The 13,728-nt window shown below is 36.6% G+C and overlaps 6 protein-coding genes across 7 annotated transcripts; 3 read left to right on the top strand and 3 right to left on the bottom strand.

Annotated features, from left to right (window-relative positions):
- Positions 1–9: 9 nt before the first annotated feature.
- LOC103568993 (protein Aster-B) lies at positions 10–3,359 on the top strand. Of its 2 annotated transcripts, none has more exons than XM_008546062.2 (9): positions 10–262; positions 578–661; positions 751–1,057; positions 1,128–1,320; positions 1,397–1,677; positions 1,743–1,895; positions 1,962–2,106; positions 2,186–3,162; positions 3,225–3,359. In XM_008546062.2, exons 2-9 carry the CDS (start codon positions 615–617, stop codon positions 3,357–3,359), a joined length of 2,238 nt encoding a protein of 745 aa, XP_008544284.1. In that variant the 5' UTR covers positions 10–262; positions 578–614. The 2 variants fall into 2 exon arrangements, with proteins under 2 accessions (XP_008544284.1, XP_008544275.1); XM_008546053.2 differs by having other exon boundaries at positions 574–661.
- A 424-nt stretch (positions 3,360–3,783) lies between these two features.
- On the bottom strand, positions 3,784–4,990 carry LOC103569005 (pleckstrin homology domain-containing family J member 1). The gene is made up of 2 exons (XM_008546073.3): positions 4,800–4,990; positions 3,784–4,265 (listed from the first exon to the last, which is right to left on the bottom strand). Exons 1-2 carry the CDS (start codon positions 4,888–4,890, stop codon positions 3,787–3,789), a joined length of 570 nt encoding a protein of 189 aa, XP_008544295.1. The 5' UTR covers positions 4,891–4,990; the 3' UTR covers positions 3,784–3,786.
- A 462-nt stretch (positions 4,991–5,452) lies between these two features.
- Positions 5,453–6,122, top strand: LOC103569013 (uncharacterized). The gene is made up of 2 exons (XM_008546086.3): positions 5,453–5,890; positions 5,981–6,122. Exons 1-2 carry the CDS (start codon positions 5,569–5,571, stop codon positions 6,025–6,027), a joined length of 369 nt encoding a protein of 122 aa, XP_008544308.1. The 5' UTR covers positions 5,453–5,568; the 3' UTR covers positions 6,028–6,122.
- Positions 6,030–8,555, bottom strand: LOC103569021 (transcription factor TFIIIB component B'' homolog). Its single transcript, XM_008546098.3, has 2 exons — positions 7,365–8,555; positions 6,030–7,279 (listed from the first exon to the last, which is right to left on the bottom strand). The coding sequence occupies exons 1-2, from the start codon at positions 8,384–8,386 to the stop codon at positions 6,124–6,126; spliced, it is 2,178 nt and encodes a 725-aa protein (XP_008544320.1). The 5' UTR covers positions 8,387–8,555; the 3' UTR covers positions 6,030–6,123.
- A 121-nt stretch (positions 8,556–8,676) lies between these two features.
- LOC103569030 (tRNA (adenine(37)-N6)-methyltransferase) lies at positions 8,677–10,580 on the top strand. The gene is made up of 3 exons (XM_008546109.3): positions 8,677–8,897; positions 8,954–9,274; positions 9,352–10,580. The coding sequence occupies exons 1-3, from the start codon at positions 8,812–8,814 to the stop codon at positions 10,556–10,558; spliced, it is 1,614 nt and encodes a 537-aa protein (XP_008544331.1). The 5' UTR covers positions 8,677–8,811; the 3' UTR covers positions 10,559–10,580.
- Positions 10,581–10,673: 93 nt separating this feature from the next.
- LOC103569037 (ribosome biogenesis protein BOP1 homolog) lies at positions 10,674–13,647 on the bottom strand. The gene is made up of 4 exons (XM_014440741.2): positions 13,379–13,647; positions 11,363–13,309; positions 11,193–11,292; positions 10,674–11,118 (listed from the first exon to the last, which is right to left on the bottom strand). The coding sequence occupies exons 1-4, from the start codon at positions 13,469–13,471 to the stop codon at positions 10,769–10,771; spliced, it is 2,490 nt and encodes an 829-aa protein (XP_014296227.2). The 5' UTR covers positions 13,472–13,647; the 3' UTR covers positions 10,674–10,768.
- Positions 13,648–13,728: the final 81 nt, after the last annotated feature.

Here is a 13,728-nt window from a genome sequence, read left to right as displayed (position 1 = left end):
AAGTGTCTAGATCTAGTTTACCAACAGAATTCCTCCGAGCACTCGCTCCAATAATAATCGTCTAAAGTTTTTAGCTCGGACTGTCCATTGTCCAATCGTCACCTGAAGCTAAACGTTTGTAAGCACAAAAAATAGCAATTGTCAATATCGCAATGAGTTTCAACAATGGATTGTTAATAACCAGACTCGGTATTAATATAACAATAATAATGAATTTACTCCACTAAAGTATTTTAAAAAGTGCTTTGAGTTTAGTTGCTTGGTATGTAAAGCCCATTTTTTATATTATATTTTAAATAATTTATTGGTTTTGTATTTTTGAGTATAAGACGCTATCCACTTATCAAACAGTAATAATTATTGTCATTATCCTGATTAGAAAATATAATTTTTAATTTGAATTAATTACTAGAGAAAATAGCATTCAAAAAATCTAATTATTTAATTCAAATCCTTTGTTATGAGTTATTTTGCATGCAATCATATTCTCTGATCGGGATATTATCAATTATGTCAATCAGTAAATAAAAATTTTATATATTTTCACGTGATAACTGATAACTTATTTCATAGAAAGCACTAATTATGTTCTGGCTGTTGTTGTTGGAAAAAAAATGTATTATGAAAAGGAAACTCTTCATGATCATCCAATTTCAAATATGTGAGTATTTAAATAAATAATCAATACGTTGTTGTCTGATAAAAAGTCATTGTTTATTACATTTATGATAATTTTTTTTTTATCTGCAGGAATAAATCTGTGGAAAATTTGTTGTTGTCAAGTCACGACGTGATAAGTTCAATAAATTCATCATCGCTGGGCGCACTGAACCCCAGCAAATCGGGTAATGAATTTTCGGCAGATGATCTTAATGATTCGACCTCAAGCAAAAATGATAATGAACGCAGTAATCGTCCACCTAGTCCAAATTCATCACCTCAATCAAGTCCAAAAATTTGTAATAGAAAAGATTACTGGAAAACAACCGGGTCATCGGCATCTAATTTGTCGCTTAGGGAACATGACAACTGGGCTAAAACTGATGATCAATTATTGGTATTTTTATTTTTTTGAATTAAGTATCTAATTAATTGATTTATTTATTTGACAGTAATTTTGTTGATAGGAACCAGCTAATAGATCATCAGATTCAACAGAACCTGGCCGTAGTACAACAGAAATTCGTAAGGAAGCACGAACTGACCGCAGTAAAAAAAAGTCATCTTGGTACAACGTTCTCTACCCAACGTACAAATCGCGTTCTGAAGATTTCAAAAGAATTTTCAAAGATGTTCCTGATGACGAAAGATTGGTCGTAGGTTTGTATTCTCATATTTATTCTTTAATTGTGAAATTGACGACTTGATATTTATATGTTACAATAAATGCTTCTAGATTATTCGTGTGCCTTACAGCGGGAAATTTTGGTCCATGGACGGTTGTACGTGTCGCAAAATTATGTTTGTTTTTATGCAAATATATTTATGTGGGAAACCCTGGTCTCACTTCGTTGGAAGGACGTCGAGTCAATAACCAAAGAAAAAACAGCTCTCGTAATACCAAATGCTATCTCAATATGCACTAGCAAGGATAAATTTTTTTTAACAACTTTTGGTGCTAGGGATAAAACTTACCTCATGTTATTTCGCGTATGGCAAAACGCACTCATTGGCCAGGTATAAATTTTAAAAAATAAAAGTTACAATTAAGAGTGGAATGCTGATAATTGTTTTATTTACAGCCAATGAGTACCGCGGAAATGTGGTCACTTGTCCACGCGTGCTATGGTGAAGAATTAGGATTGACTTCGGATGACGAAGATTATATTCCACCTATAGCTGCGCCAGAAGAGGAAAAATTGCCGTCGCGTTTATCAACAGAATCTTTTTCAGAGGTATTTTAATAATTATTAAATATATATTATATGTACATATACATATAATTGTAATTATTTGTCTAGGCTGAAGCAACACCTGCAGACAATGGGCATCCAACAGTTGATCCCATTCCTGAGGCTATCGATAAAATTGACTCTAAGCCAGATGTTAATTTAGACCCGACCGATATGAGCGATACGACTGAAAGTGAGGCTGAAAAACATGCACGTGAGTATTTATTATTCAAATATTTACTTTGTTTATTTATTATCATTCATTTTAAATAAAACATTACATTTTTTTCTAGTGAGACTAGGAATAAGAGGCGGTACCGTCTGCACGTCACCACACGACGGGCGTCAAATAACAAATATAGTTTTACCGATTCATATTGATCAATTATTTACGCTACTGTTTACAAGTTCAAAATTTTTCCTGGATTTTCACACCGCGCGTAAGACTACTGACTTGATCCAGTCAGCTTGGACCCAGGATCCAGAGACTGGACAGAAAATGAGAACGGTCTCATTGACAGTATCACTGACTCAGCCAGTTGGTCCACGAACCTCTCAGGTAACAGAGACCCAGATAATGCTTCCGTGCAGTCGTCCAGGTCACCGGTACTCCATCGACATCGAGAGTTCCAATGCAGGAATCCCTTACGCAGACTCATTTAGCGTGTTGAGTCACTTTTGCATGACCGCGGTCTCGGAAAATGAAACAAATCTGTCAATATATTCGCAAATAAAATTTAAAAAACACGTGTGGTCTGTAATGAAGAGTCTCATTGAGAAAAACGGTTGGGCGGGAATGGAAGAGTACTTTGGAAGTCTCGCCAAGGCGCTGAGTGTTGAATGCGAGGACACTTCTGGTGGAAATGGGATCAAGAGGAAAACCAGGAGACGAAGACGCGCAGTTGGTGCTAGTCCTTCATTGCCAGTTCACGCTCCCGATTTACCAGCAACTCTATCAGCTTCTGTTGTGGAACCACCGCATGTTATCAGCGGCACCTCTAAAATCCGTGACGAGCCGACGAATTTGATGAACTGGATCCTGCTGATCGCGGTCCTCTGTCTAATGGTCATCAACGGGCTGCTTTATTACAAACTATGGGGACTTGAAGACGCTGCTGCTTATACTGTGATGGATCTACACGTTCTCAGGAGTACTCCCAAGTCTGAGGAGGACTGGATCAATTTGCTGCAGCAGCAAGAGAGCCTTCATAATGTTGAAATGCGCAAGTGGCAACGAGTTTTGCATACGGCTGCACAATTACTTAGACAGGTAAATATTAAATAAATAAATTTACTAAACAAATAATAATAATATTAATATTAATGTTCCAGACAGAGGATTCGTTGATCGAATTACAAAAGAGCATGCATCCAACGTCAACAGAAAAAGTATTTTCAGTACTAAAACCAAATTTAAAGGGGTTTTACAATGACCGAGATGATCAACGCCACCATGAAGATATGTAATTTTAAAAATCAATTAATTTAATTATGTAATTATGTAAGTAATCAAGAACAAAAAAATATTGAGCCAATGAGGTCCGATATTCCTTCCAGTAGCTGCTCGTTAATTGTATATTTTAAATTATAAATATATGTCTATATAAATTTTTTGTTGTCGTGTAAAAAAACAAAATCATCATGAATTCCTGGTATTGTCTTACTGACGATACTCATTTAGAAAAAATTGAATTTATTTAAAAATAATTTACTGATTTATTGTTATCAAAATAGTTATTAATTTTACATTTCATCAACCAGAATCTATTTATAATTACAGTAAGCACAATTAAATAGTTTAAACAATTAAAATGTTTATTAAATTGATCAATAAATATATTTGGTTGTCAATAATGCAGTTATTATTATTAATGTCTGTACAAAAGGTAGATGGCTACGATAGCTCGATGAGATTTGTTTCCTTATTAATAACAGAAGTCAACGAGGACGTGGAACCAGTTAATGAACGTATGTGAGATCGGAAAGTGGTCGTTGTATTCCAGGCTTCATCTCTGATGACTCCACGGTTACGTGGAAAAATGAGTAATGGATCTTTACCAGTCTTCTGACATAATTTTTCCTGAAGCATTATCAGCTGGGAGCGCCAATACTCGTAGCTGGCTTGCTTCAACGCAGACACCCATTGGCTCACTTGTGACTCAGACCTGCCAGTGAGAATGTGACGCTTGTCTTGCTCATCTCTAAACACGATGCTGAAAGCAAATGGTCCTTCTGACGCGGCATCAGTGTTGACATTGTAGTTCTCGAGGATTATTATTCCAGCAGGTTGTTTTTCGTCAACCTGACCCAGTTCAGTGATGTTGAAGTAAAATAACAAGTTGCTTTTCAGTTTGAACCATCGTTCTTTAAATACTAAAACATAATAATTAATATTTAAAATGGTGATCCCTCTTCACATGTCACTAATTTCTCAATATAAAAATTTATTATTTTCACTGAGATATTTTTAGTTTGATATTTGACTGAAATGTTTTTACTGAGATTTGTTTTTCTGAGATAAAATAAGGGGGAGCCATTTGAATTTTAAAAATAACATTTAATAAATTTATAATTATCATTTGACAGTTACTCCGTTAACTGATTAATTTATTTATATACTAATTATTTTAAAATATTTAATACAAGTTTTCAGTCAAAAATTATTTAAAAATAAAAAAAGTTTTTTTTTAAACCAAGTAATTGGAGTATTAATTAATTATAAATTAAAATTTGCTGTAAAACTTTTCAAAAAAAAAAAATTTATTAATTATCTCTCTGATAAAATTATCTAGAACGAGCCTATTGATTTGAAATTCAAAAAGTGACATTTAGCAAATCTATAATTATCCTGACAATTGCCACTGACAAAAATAATAATAATAAAAAATAAAGTGATTAATTGCAAACCTGATTTATGTGCCCGTTTGTGATTTAAACGTCCTTCCAATTCACCAATACCCCGACTTATTTCAATTAACTCTTTTTCATTGTATTTCATGATTTTTTACGCCACTTAATTATTAAAATAACTTTATACATTTGATTATTGAAACATTCTGTCTGCATTGACATGTCACCGAAGTTGGCTCCAAGTCTGCGCTTACCCTCACCTGCGACAAATTATTTAAATGACCCTGAAGTTAGCATCCAATCAACAATTTTCTGATTTTTCAATTAATTTTAAAAAATTGACAATTCAATTTAAAAAAAAAATGCGCAGGTAGAAAGTTAAAAAACTACAAGTGCAATTTTTTGAAGTACATTTTTTTAAAATTCATGATTTAAAAAAAAAAATACAAAAAAAGATTAGACGTCAGCTGATTGCAGTCTCATTTTTGTCATGAGTGTGAATGTAGCAGATATAAGAAAAATTTAAAATTACAAATAAACGGATTGAATAATCAAAAACATAAAAAAGTGCAAACACTGATTTTCAAATTCTATAACTGCGCATTTTTATATTTTATTCGATTTACATTTAAATGATTCATTAAAAAATTTTTAAAACTGACAACTATCAGCTGCATTCACACTGATATTTTTATCTGCCCTGAAGTTAACTGACGTTTACATAACAGTGCCACGCTATTTATTTACTTTCACTTTTACAACGTTTTCCTTTATTTTGAAACAAACAAAAAATCAAAATAAATGTTTAAATATAATTACCATCACAATGAATACTATTTTAGAAAGCACAGAATTGTACATCGATACTTTCACTGAAATAGTCCGTAAATTGTCATCATCTATAATGACACTGACATTAGACACTTTTGGATTGTCATCAGAATTAATAAATAAAGTCAAAACCAAAGATGTATCATATACTAATATGTTTGATTGTTATAAACAGTTTATAAACTACCTGTCATTTGATAATTTCCAAATACTTCTGCTAAAAGTATTCATAAGTACCTTTTTATGTATAATATTTATGATCTATGGAGCCTGGTATATTTATGGATCACGAATATCTGATCGGTTCATGGATCGAGGTAGTTTTTATTTAAATTAAACAGTCACTTATATTATAAAATAATTATTCTTAATGTTAAATAATTAATTAATTGTGCTTTTTGTTCCAGTCATCAACATGGACAATAAACGCAGCAGTTTCATCAAAGACTCATAGCAAAAAGTTATAAATTATTTATTATAAGTAATATATGATAAATGTAATAAGTTCATTTTATATAATAATAATAAAAAATTAATATTTAATAATTATTCAGTCGATATCTAATTCATCGTGATGTGAAATAAGATTTTTAGTGACCACGGAAATCATTTCTGTGGCAAGGACAGGCTTTGAACCTGAACCTGATGGAGAATTTTGAGCATCGTTAGTGGACTTTACCATGTAGACCTGGACTTCTGTTTTCCCGGGTTCCTCGGCAGATTCATTGGAGACAATCACCAGAGATCCAGGTTCCACGTTGCTGATGTCGGCGCCAGAGTTTTCGTCTCGTTCTAGAGACAGTATTTTACCAGCAGTGGAATCGGGAGTGTCTTTGCTGGGAGTCTCTACGTCATCGGTTTTGTCACCGAGAATATTATCCAGGATGTGCTTTGAGTTTATTCGTAATTTCTTGGGTCTTGGAACTCGTCCTGAGCGAGTAGGTCGGGGTCTGTAGACTTCGGTATCACTTTCACTACCGGCGTCAGCGGAATCGTCGCAATTTGATTGAAGAGAAATTGATCTTGCGCGTTTTAGTTTCTTCTTTTTTTTGTTGATAGATGGATCAGGTTTTATATTTTTGTTACCAGGTGGTTTTTTACTTTTTTTATCAGTCAACTCCTGGTTTTCTTCGTTATCCAACGCCGCCTGTCCCAAACTAGTGACAGCAATTCTACGCTGAGCTTTCTTCCGTCTACTTGTTTTAATTTTATCACCAGAACGTTTTGAAGTCGCTTCCAATTTATCAAAGGTCTCCAACTCCTGCTTCAATAAATCGACGTCAAAATGCAAACCAGAAGACAGCGCTTTCTCCACCAGCTTCCTATTAGTTTTCTCTTCTTTTTTGTATTTACGTTTGATGTCATTGCGCGAACGCTTTGGGAAGAGACTTTTCATCAACGAAAAATCAGTCCCTATAGTACTCAACGCTTTGTAAAATTTAATAGTCTCCCACTTGGGCCATTCTTTCATTCTCGACCGCTGTTTATAAAACCCGCTTCCGTAGATGTTGTCATCAATAATAGCCTCGCTGTTGGCCAGCGCTTCCCGTTGTTTTGCCACACCAGTTCTCTCAATGACAAGACTCTGCTCATCAAGTATCAATTGTCCATCAGGTCCAACCTTAACTTGCGGCGCCGGCATTCCACCGTCTTCCGGATCGTCAGCATCAACGTCTGCTTCCAACTCTTCTTCGCTCACCTGACATCTGAAACAATTAAGCAGACAATTAAATACAATCTCTTCTTAAAAAAAAGTAAATAAAAATAAGCAGACACAAAACAATGAATTACCTCAGAGCAATGTTTCTATTTGAAGTTTCTATTTGCTTCATTGGATTTGTCGAAGGATTATAATGAATCAAGTCATACATTGTAAGCTTAGCACGATCTGGCTTGAGGTTTTCGTATTTCAATTGAAACTCTCTTCTCGCTTCTGCGAGCTTTCGCGCTGATTCAGAAATAACTATTTTTTTTTTCTGTCTCACGTAACTCTTTGACAGACTAGTTGACGTTTCATTGTCAGTATTACTATTATTGTTATTATTATTAATAATATTATTATTATTATTACTATTACTACTACTAAAACTAACATTAATACTACACTGATTATTATCCAAACTGTCTGTCTTGTTGTTGTTAATACCATTGATATTAATGGGTACCGTGAAATGCCGGCGACTGTCATCTTCAGATTCGCTGGCACTGGCTCCGCTTCCTTGGACGCTGTTCCTGCGTATTCTTCCATGGCCATCTAATCTGGGCACTGGTCGCATGAAGCATCCACGTGACAGCGACTTTGATTGGGAACCAGTCTCGGAAGTAACTGATTTTTTTGGTTCAGTAGCAGAAATAATTGAAATTGACTCGGCGTCAGAAACTCCAGTATCAGAAGCATCAGCATTAGCAGCAGAAATATCAGCACCAGTAGCAGGAACATCAGTGACAGTGTCAGAAACATCAGTGACATCAACGGTAACAGGAATATCATCATTAGTTTTGGGATTATCAGCAACTGGGGTACAAATATTTGAATTATCAGGAGTATCAGCATCAACTTTATCTTTTATTTTATCAAAGTCATTTGAATTTGATTTATTATCACTTGTTTTATCTATTGTACTGTCATCTAGAGGAACTTCTTCCTTAATTTTCTCCTCAGTTTTAATTATTTTTTCACATACTTCATTTGTCTCTTGTTTGTTTACGTTCATCAACGTACTGGTTCCATCTTCATCTGGTTTTTTAACCGGGTTACGAAATTTTCTTTTCAAAGGAATATTTGCTGTCACTATCACACGCGAACGATACATATTTTATTTTATTATATATATAAATATACAAAAGATATTATTACTATTATTATTATTATTAATCAACTATAACTATCAGTTATACTTTCACGTGTTTTATCAATCAGCATTTCACTAGTTCAACATCAGCATCAGCATGTTTTATAACTTGCAACAATGAATAAATAAACAGCTGCCCCCAGTCCAATGGTTCCATTTTCCCGCGTCTGGTGTCGCCAGCGCGCTCTTCCCAGGACTGGAGATCTAGATCTTAAACTTTTCATTGGCTGAATTATTTTAATCAGCTAAATTATTAGCAAGATGTTGAAATATGACAACTGACCAGCGGGCTGATGACGTATAACCTTAAGTTTGAATGTTAAACCAGCGGTCATCTTGGTCTTGATAAATAAATAAATAAATAAATAATTTTAAAAAATGTTAAGATGGATACTGATGTATCCAGTGAACTTGATCCTCAATATTTACTTGGGCAACTGAATACTGCTAGAAGTGAAATTAACAATCTAAGGTAATTATTTATTAGTAATTATATTTATTTATTATTACAGTAATTTTATTATTCAGACAACAGGTAAAAGGCCTGAAATATATTTTTGAAAAAGATGTCAGTAATATAAAACGTCTTATTGGACGCCAAGGCGCTGTAGCTGAAATTGATCCGGCAGTTGAAGCTTCGACTTCGACTTCACCTTCTATTTTACAATCAACCAGTAGTTTAGCTCTAGAACCTATTGGTATAATCAACACGGGGTTTCCTAGCAAACGCGGGACTCCAAGACAACCGGGAATTGGCAAAGAATCACGTGGGAAGATAACTTTATTTAATACTGTGTTTACTAACCCGGAGCACGCACTCAATGGACTTGAAGACTACTCCCATATGTGGTAATTTTGAATTACTTAGGAATTAAATTATTAATTTATGATTGGATTAATTATTAATTGGATATTCTGGTTGACAGGATTCTGTTCCACTTTCATAGAAATGATTCGACGCATGTGAGAGCCAAAGTAGCACCGCCAAGACTCAATGGCGCGAGGACGGGAGTATTTTCTACGCGGTCACCGCACCGGCCGTGTCCGATAGGTTTGAGTTTGGTGAAGATTATAAATATTGAAGGGAACACTATTTTGTTTGAAGGGGTCGACACGGTGGACGGGACCCCGGTGCTGGATATAAAGCCGTACATTCCTCAGTATGACGACCCGCTACATGTAGAGCAGCAGATGCGACGTGAAAGTGTCCAAGAGTTTGATGATAGAGTGGATCTGTACAATGACACTGCCAATGGAGATATTGAGTGTTTTGGTGAAGCTCAGCTGGATGTGTCGAGAGACGAGGAGCTGGCGATGAGACTGCAGGCTGAAGAGTTCCAGGGTATAGGTAATGATCTAAACTTATCGCAGAGACCTTTGGACCCTTTAGCTGATGGTAATCTAGAAGCGAGCAATGGACCGGTTGATGATCCAGTACCTGGGCCATCTAGACTTGGATCAGAAAATCCTCAAGCTACGGGACCTGATCCGAGTGCTTTACCAGAGTCAGAAGACGCGAGGAACTCGAGACTTCTTGACGGCGCTGATGGACCCAGCATCGTCTGTGTAACTGACATGGACTTAATTAACAGACGCGCGTTGAACCCTCGTCTAGATAACTCGCCAATTAGAATGGGAGTCCGGGAAGCGCCTGATGGAGAAGAGGGATTCGAATCACAGCCATTGAGACCGTCGCTTACTGTCGGTAATATTCAGAGTATTCCTGCTGCTGGGACTTTTCAAAACTTTCCCACGGCAAGATCCAGCGCTGATACCCCAGACAATCAATTCCAAGTTCGTGTTCCCGACTGGATTTCTCAGCCGCTTTCCCAGTCGCTGTCCGTGGTCTTCAATGAGCGAGCCGTGAGACAGCTCACTGAGATAGCAAAGGACAAATCTGAGGAACAGAAGCGCGCGATTCTAAATGTACTGCGCGAAGATCCGCGGTCTGTTTATCTGCGCCAGCGGTGGGCCAATCAATTTTACACATTTTTAATAAATGATCTTCACATCAGCTGTAGATTTGATGACACCAGACATATCGTCACGGTTTTTCAGGTGCGTCACGCTGGGCGGACGTGCGAATGCGGCGAACCTGAATGGCAGTGTCTAGGTCATTCACCTATATCCTAATTAATTAATTAATTAATTATTAATATTTTTTATACTTAAAGATTTTAAACTCAGTGGCATTTTATACATAATTTTTACGCTTCACTTAAAATGCTTAATTAACTTTTAAAACAAATTATGTTTATTACGAAAACTATTTATTTCAATTATATGTGCAATGATTTTATCAGTCATAAGTAAAAAATAATAATAGTAATAACAAAAAAATATTTATGAGTACATTCTTATTGTACTGTCGGCCCCAGCAGAGAAGACCCAGGGCTGAATTGGGTGGAACATGACGTCGAGGATCCCGAAGTCATTGAACTTTTCGTGGTTAACTAGATTTTTAAGCGGGACTATCAGAGGATTCTGCAAAAGGTCGTTATAAACCATCCCGTGGCACACAACGAGCTTGCAATCGTCAGACCCAGAAGCAAACAGCGGGTACCGTTTGTGGAAGGCCACGCTACGGACTCCAGTTCCGTGTAGTCGCAAAGTCTGGTAGGGTTTTGTGCTAAAGTCCAAGTCGAACCAAAGTATTTTACGGTCGTAAGTCCCCACGAGGATGTTGTCACCACCTGGAAATAAATAGATGATTTAAAACCTGTAATATTTAAATTTTTCGCGGTAAAAATATGAATTGATTGACTACCTGGATGTATCGACATGCTGGAGATCCATTGTGAGTTTGAAAATAATTTTTTAAATATTTCCTGCTTGACCAGGTCGTAAATCCTGATGTTCCTTTGCGTCTGTAATTAATTAGTTTAGGGATTGAGTTTAAAAAATATGAACATTGATTTGATAAAATATAATACTTACGGCAACAAACAGGAAAGGTCTGATGGGGTGAAACAGAACGCACTGAATGAGACCTTTAGATCTGTTGAAAGGCACTTGGGACCGCCTCTTGGACAACTGGTGGATCAACACTGACCTGTTCTGACCCTCAGGCATCACTGTGGCAAAGTAATCACCCTTGGCGTGCCAAACAATCTGTTTTACTGTCTGGAAGTGGTTCAAAATAACTCGGATTCCGTTGGTCCAGTTATCGCCACCAGCTTGTTCCCACTGAAGAGCTTGCTGAACTCTCTCGCTGACAATAACGTCGCTTTGAGGAATAATCTCCATGAGTTTGTCTGTTTTGCTGGTGACCAGGTGGTCGCCGACCCCGGGGTTTATCAGTAAGACTTTTTTGTCTGCGGCGACGGCGATGAGAGATATCGCTTCGTTGGGACACCAAGCGACACTACGGACAACTCCACCGCAGGGTATAGATTTGATACAACGGCCAGTGGCGACTTCCCATATCTTCAGAGTCATGTCATCGCCACCGGATGCGATGTACTGGCCTCTGTTCTGTGCTGTCATTGACCGGACCATGTCAGTATGTCCTTTGAAGATCATCGAGAGCGTGGTGGGGAATGGCTGGAGATCTTGTGGGCTCGGCAGTTGTGGGACCAGTTGCTCTGGGTCAATATTCAGTTTCATCTTGTAGCCTCTCGGACACATGTAGAGATCCAGACAACGTTGGAATCTTTCTTTTATGTAGTCAGGATAAGCTGGAACTTCTCTCAACGACTTGTATTTTTGGGGTTTGAAGTGCAGTTTCCTCTTCCAAGGTGTGTCCTTTAACTTGTTCCATTCTTTGAGTTCTTTCTTGTCAAAGAGATACTCAGGAGGCGGGTTGTAGCTCTCAGCGTGACCTGGTAAGTGTCTCTTTGGAGCTGGAATGTGCTTATGGATCCTCCGCATGTCTTCAGGCTGATCGTCAGCTTCCCACAGCAAGTAAAACTGTGGCATTTTGTTCTTTTCCTCGCGTTCCTTCTCCAACTCAGCTGTGGACTTCATCCAGCCCATCTTCAGCGCGTGGACTATCTTGGATACCTTCCTGGCCTCAGGCTTCGAAGGCAAAAATGATCGTTTGTGCTCTGGGAAGTTTCTCAGCGGCATCTTTTCTACCTGGGACGTAAACCACTCGACCCAGGGCGCATACTCATCGAACTTGGCATCAGGTATTTTTTGTTTCTGTATCCTGGTGATCAACTCGATATCTTGATCGCTCAAAACAACATCCTGGCCAGTCTGTGGATCTTTGACGCTCCTCCAGAAATCTGGATCTTCCATTCTCTTCAAGAAATTGTCCAGCTGATCACCTTTCTGGGGTTTTATCAACTTCCTTCCTTCCGTATCGTAACCAATATGCTCGTGCTCATCGTACCACTTCATTGGTATGTTTCCTACCGTGTTTCTAATGTCTTCCTCATCAGAACTGTCATATTCATACTCATCTACTTGTTGCCCAGGTGTCTTATTATCAATATTTTCATCTTTCTTATTTTCTACTGATTTTTTTTGCTTACTTTCAATTTTTGTTCCATTTAATTTCTTTTTATTTATTTGTTCCTTCACCGCAATAATTTTATCAGATTTATTTTTTTCTTTGCTATCTTTACTAGAAATATTTTTAGTTTTTACATCTTCCTCTTCTTTTTCCTCATCCTCTTCGCTCTCTTCCTGCTCCTCCCCATCGTCTTCATCTTCATCATCTTCATCATCATCATCATCATCATCATCATCATCATCATCATCATCATCATCATCATCATCATCACTTTCAAATTCAAGCTCATCACTATCATCAGACTCAAAAACAACTTGATCTATTTCACCATCAGAATCACCAGGTTCATTTTCATCAACTTCTTCATCAGAACTATCTACAGTATCATTAAATTCAGCAGCCAGCAAGTCTTCAGTTCCTGAATCCTAAATAAAATAAAATAATTAATAAAATAATCACGTTTATTATAAATCATAAACAATTTAAAAACCAACCTCTTCAGACTCTTTACTCTGCACATTTCTATCCTCCGAAATAACTTCCGGCTTCACTTTCCTCTTGACCGTTTTCTTAGCCGTAGGCGGCATTTTTATTTTATTTTAATTAATCAAATAATTATAAAAATTAAATTAAAAATACAATTTAAAACACAAATTCATGACCAATCGCTTTCAAAACCGACACAAGACACACGTGTAAATTTTTATTTTACTCCATCTCCCACATGCTCAGAGGTTAGAAAAATAATTTCAAATTGTCCCGCTAGAAGTGAACGCGCCAATATTTAAAATTCATGATACTGAAGTTAGCCGACCTCTAATAATTTTTGAATTTGTTTTTGAAA

Source organism: Microplitis demolitor, chromosome 1, assembly GCF_026212275.2.
Source record: "Microplitis demolitor isolate Queensland-Clemson2020A chromosome 1, iyMicDemo2.1a, whole genome shotgun sequence".
NCBI lineage: Eukaryota > Metazoa > Arthropoda > Insecta > Hymenoptera > Braconidae > Microplitis > Microplitis demolitor.
Note: the sequence above shows the minus strand (reverse complement) of the source record. Positions and strands in the feature narration are given on the sequence as shown.

Excerpts from the sequence above, each read along its gene's own strand:
- LOC103569005 (XM_008546073.3), bottom strand. The coding sequence starts at position 4,890 with ATGAAATACAATGAAAAAGAGTTAATTGAAATAAGTCGGGGTATTGGT. Across the intron at positions 4,266-4,799 it reads CAAACGGGCACATAAATCAG|TATTTAAAGAACGATGGTTC; the intron begins GTTTGCAATTAA and ends ATTATGTTTTAG.
- LOC103569013 (XM_008546086.3), top strand. The coding sequence starts at position 5,569 with ATGAATACTATTTTAGAAAGCACAGAATTGTACATCGATACTTTCACT. Across the intron at positions 5,891-5,980 it reads TGATCGGTTCATGGATCGAG|TCATCAACATGGACAATAAA; the intron begins GTAGTTTTTATT and ends TTTTTGTTCCAG.
- LOC103569021 (XM_008546098.3), bottom strand. The coding sequence starts at position 8,386 with ATGTATCGTTCGCGTGTGATAGTGACAGCAAATATTCCTTTGAAAAGA. Across the intron at positions 7,280-7,364 it reads AATAGAAACATTGCTCTGAG|ATGTCAGGTGAGCGAAGAAG; the intron begins GTAATTCATTGT and ends TAATTGTTTCAG.
- LOC103569037 (XM_014440741.2), bottom strand. The coding sequence starts at position 13,471 with ATGCCGCCTACGGCTAAGAAAACGGTCAAGAGGAAAGTGAAGCCGGAA. Across the intron at positions 11,293-11,362 it reads GACCTTTCCTGTTTGTTGCC|ACGCAAAGGAACATCAGGAT; the intron begins GTAAGTATTATA and ends AATTAATTACAG. Across the intron at positions 11,119-11,192 it reads CAGCATGTCGATACATCCAG|GTGGTGACAACATCCTCGTG; the intron begins GTAGTCAATCAA and ends ATTTATTTCCAG.
- LOC103569030 (XM_008546109.3), top strand. The coding sequence starts at position 8,812 with ATGGATACTGATGTATCCAGTGAACTTGATCCTCAATATTTACTTGGG. Across the intron at positions 8,898-8,953 it reads AGTGAAATTAACAATCTAAG|ACAACAGGTAAAAGGCCTGA; the intron begins GTAATTATTTAT and ends TTTATTATTCAG. Across the intron at positions 9,275-9,351 it reads GAAGACTACTCCCATATGTG|GATTCTGTTCCACTTTCATA; the intron begins GTAATTTTGAAT and ends TCTGGTTGACAG.
- LOC103568993 (XM_008546062.2), top strand. The coding sequence starts at position 615 with ATGTATTATGAAAAGGAAACTCTTCATGATCATCCAATTTCAAATAT. Across the intron at positions 1,896-1,961 it reads CAACAGAATCTTTTTCAGAG|GCTGAAGCAACACCTGCAGA; the intron begins GTATTTTAATAA and ends TTATTTGTCTAG. Across the intron at positions 3,163-3,224 it reads CTGCACAATTACTTAGACAG|ACAGAGGATTCGTTGATCGA; the intron begins GTAAATATTAAA and ends TTAATGTTCCAG.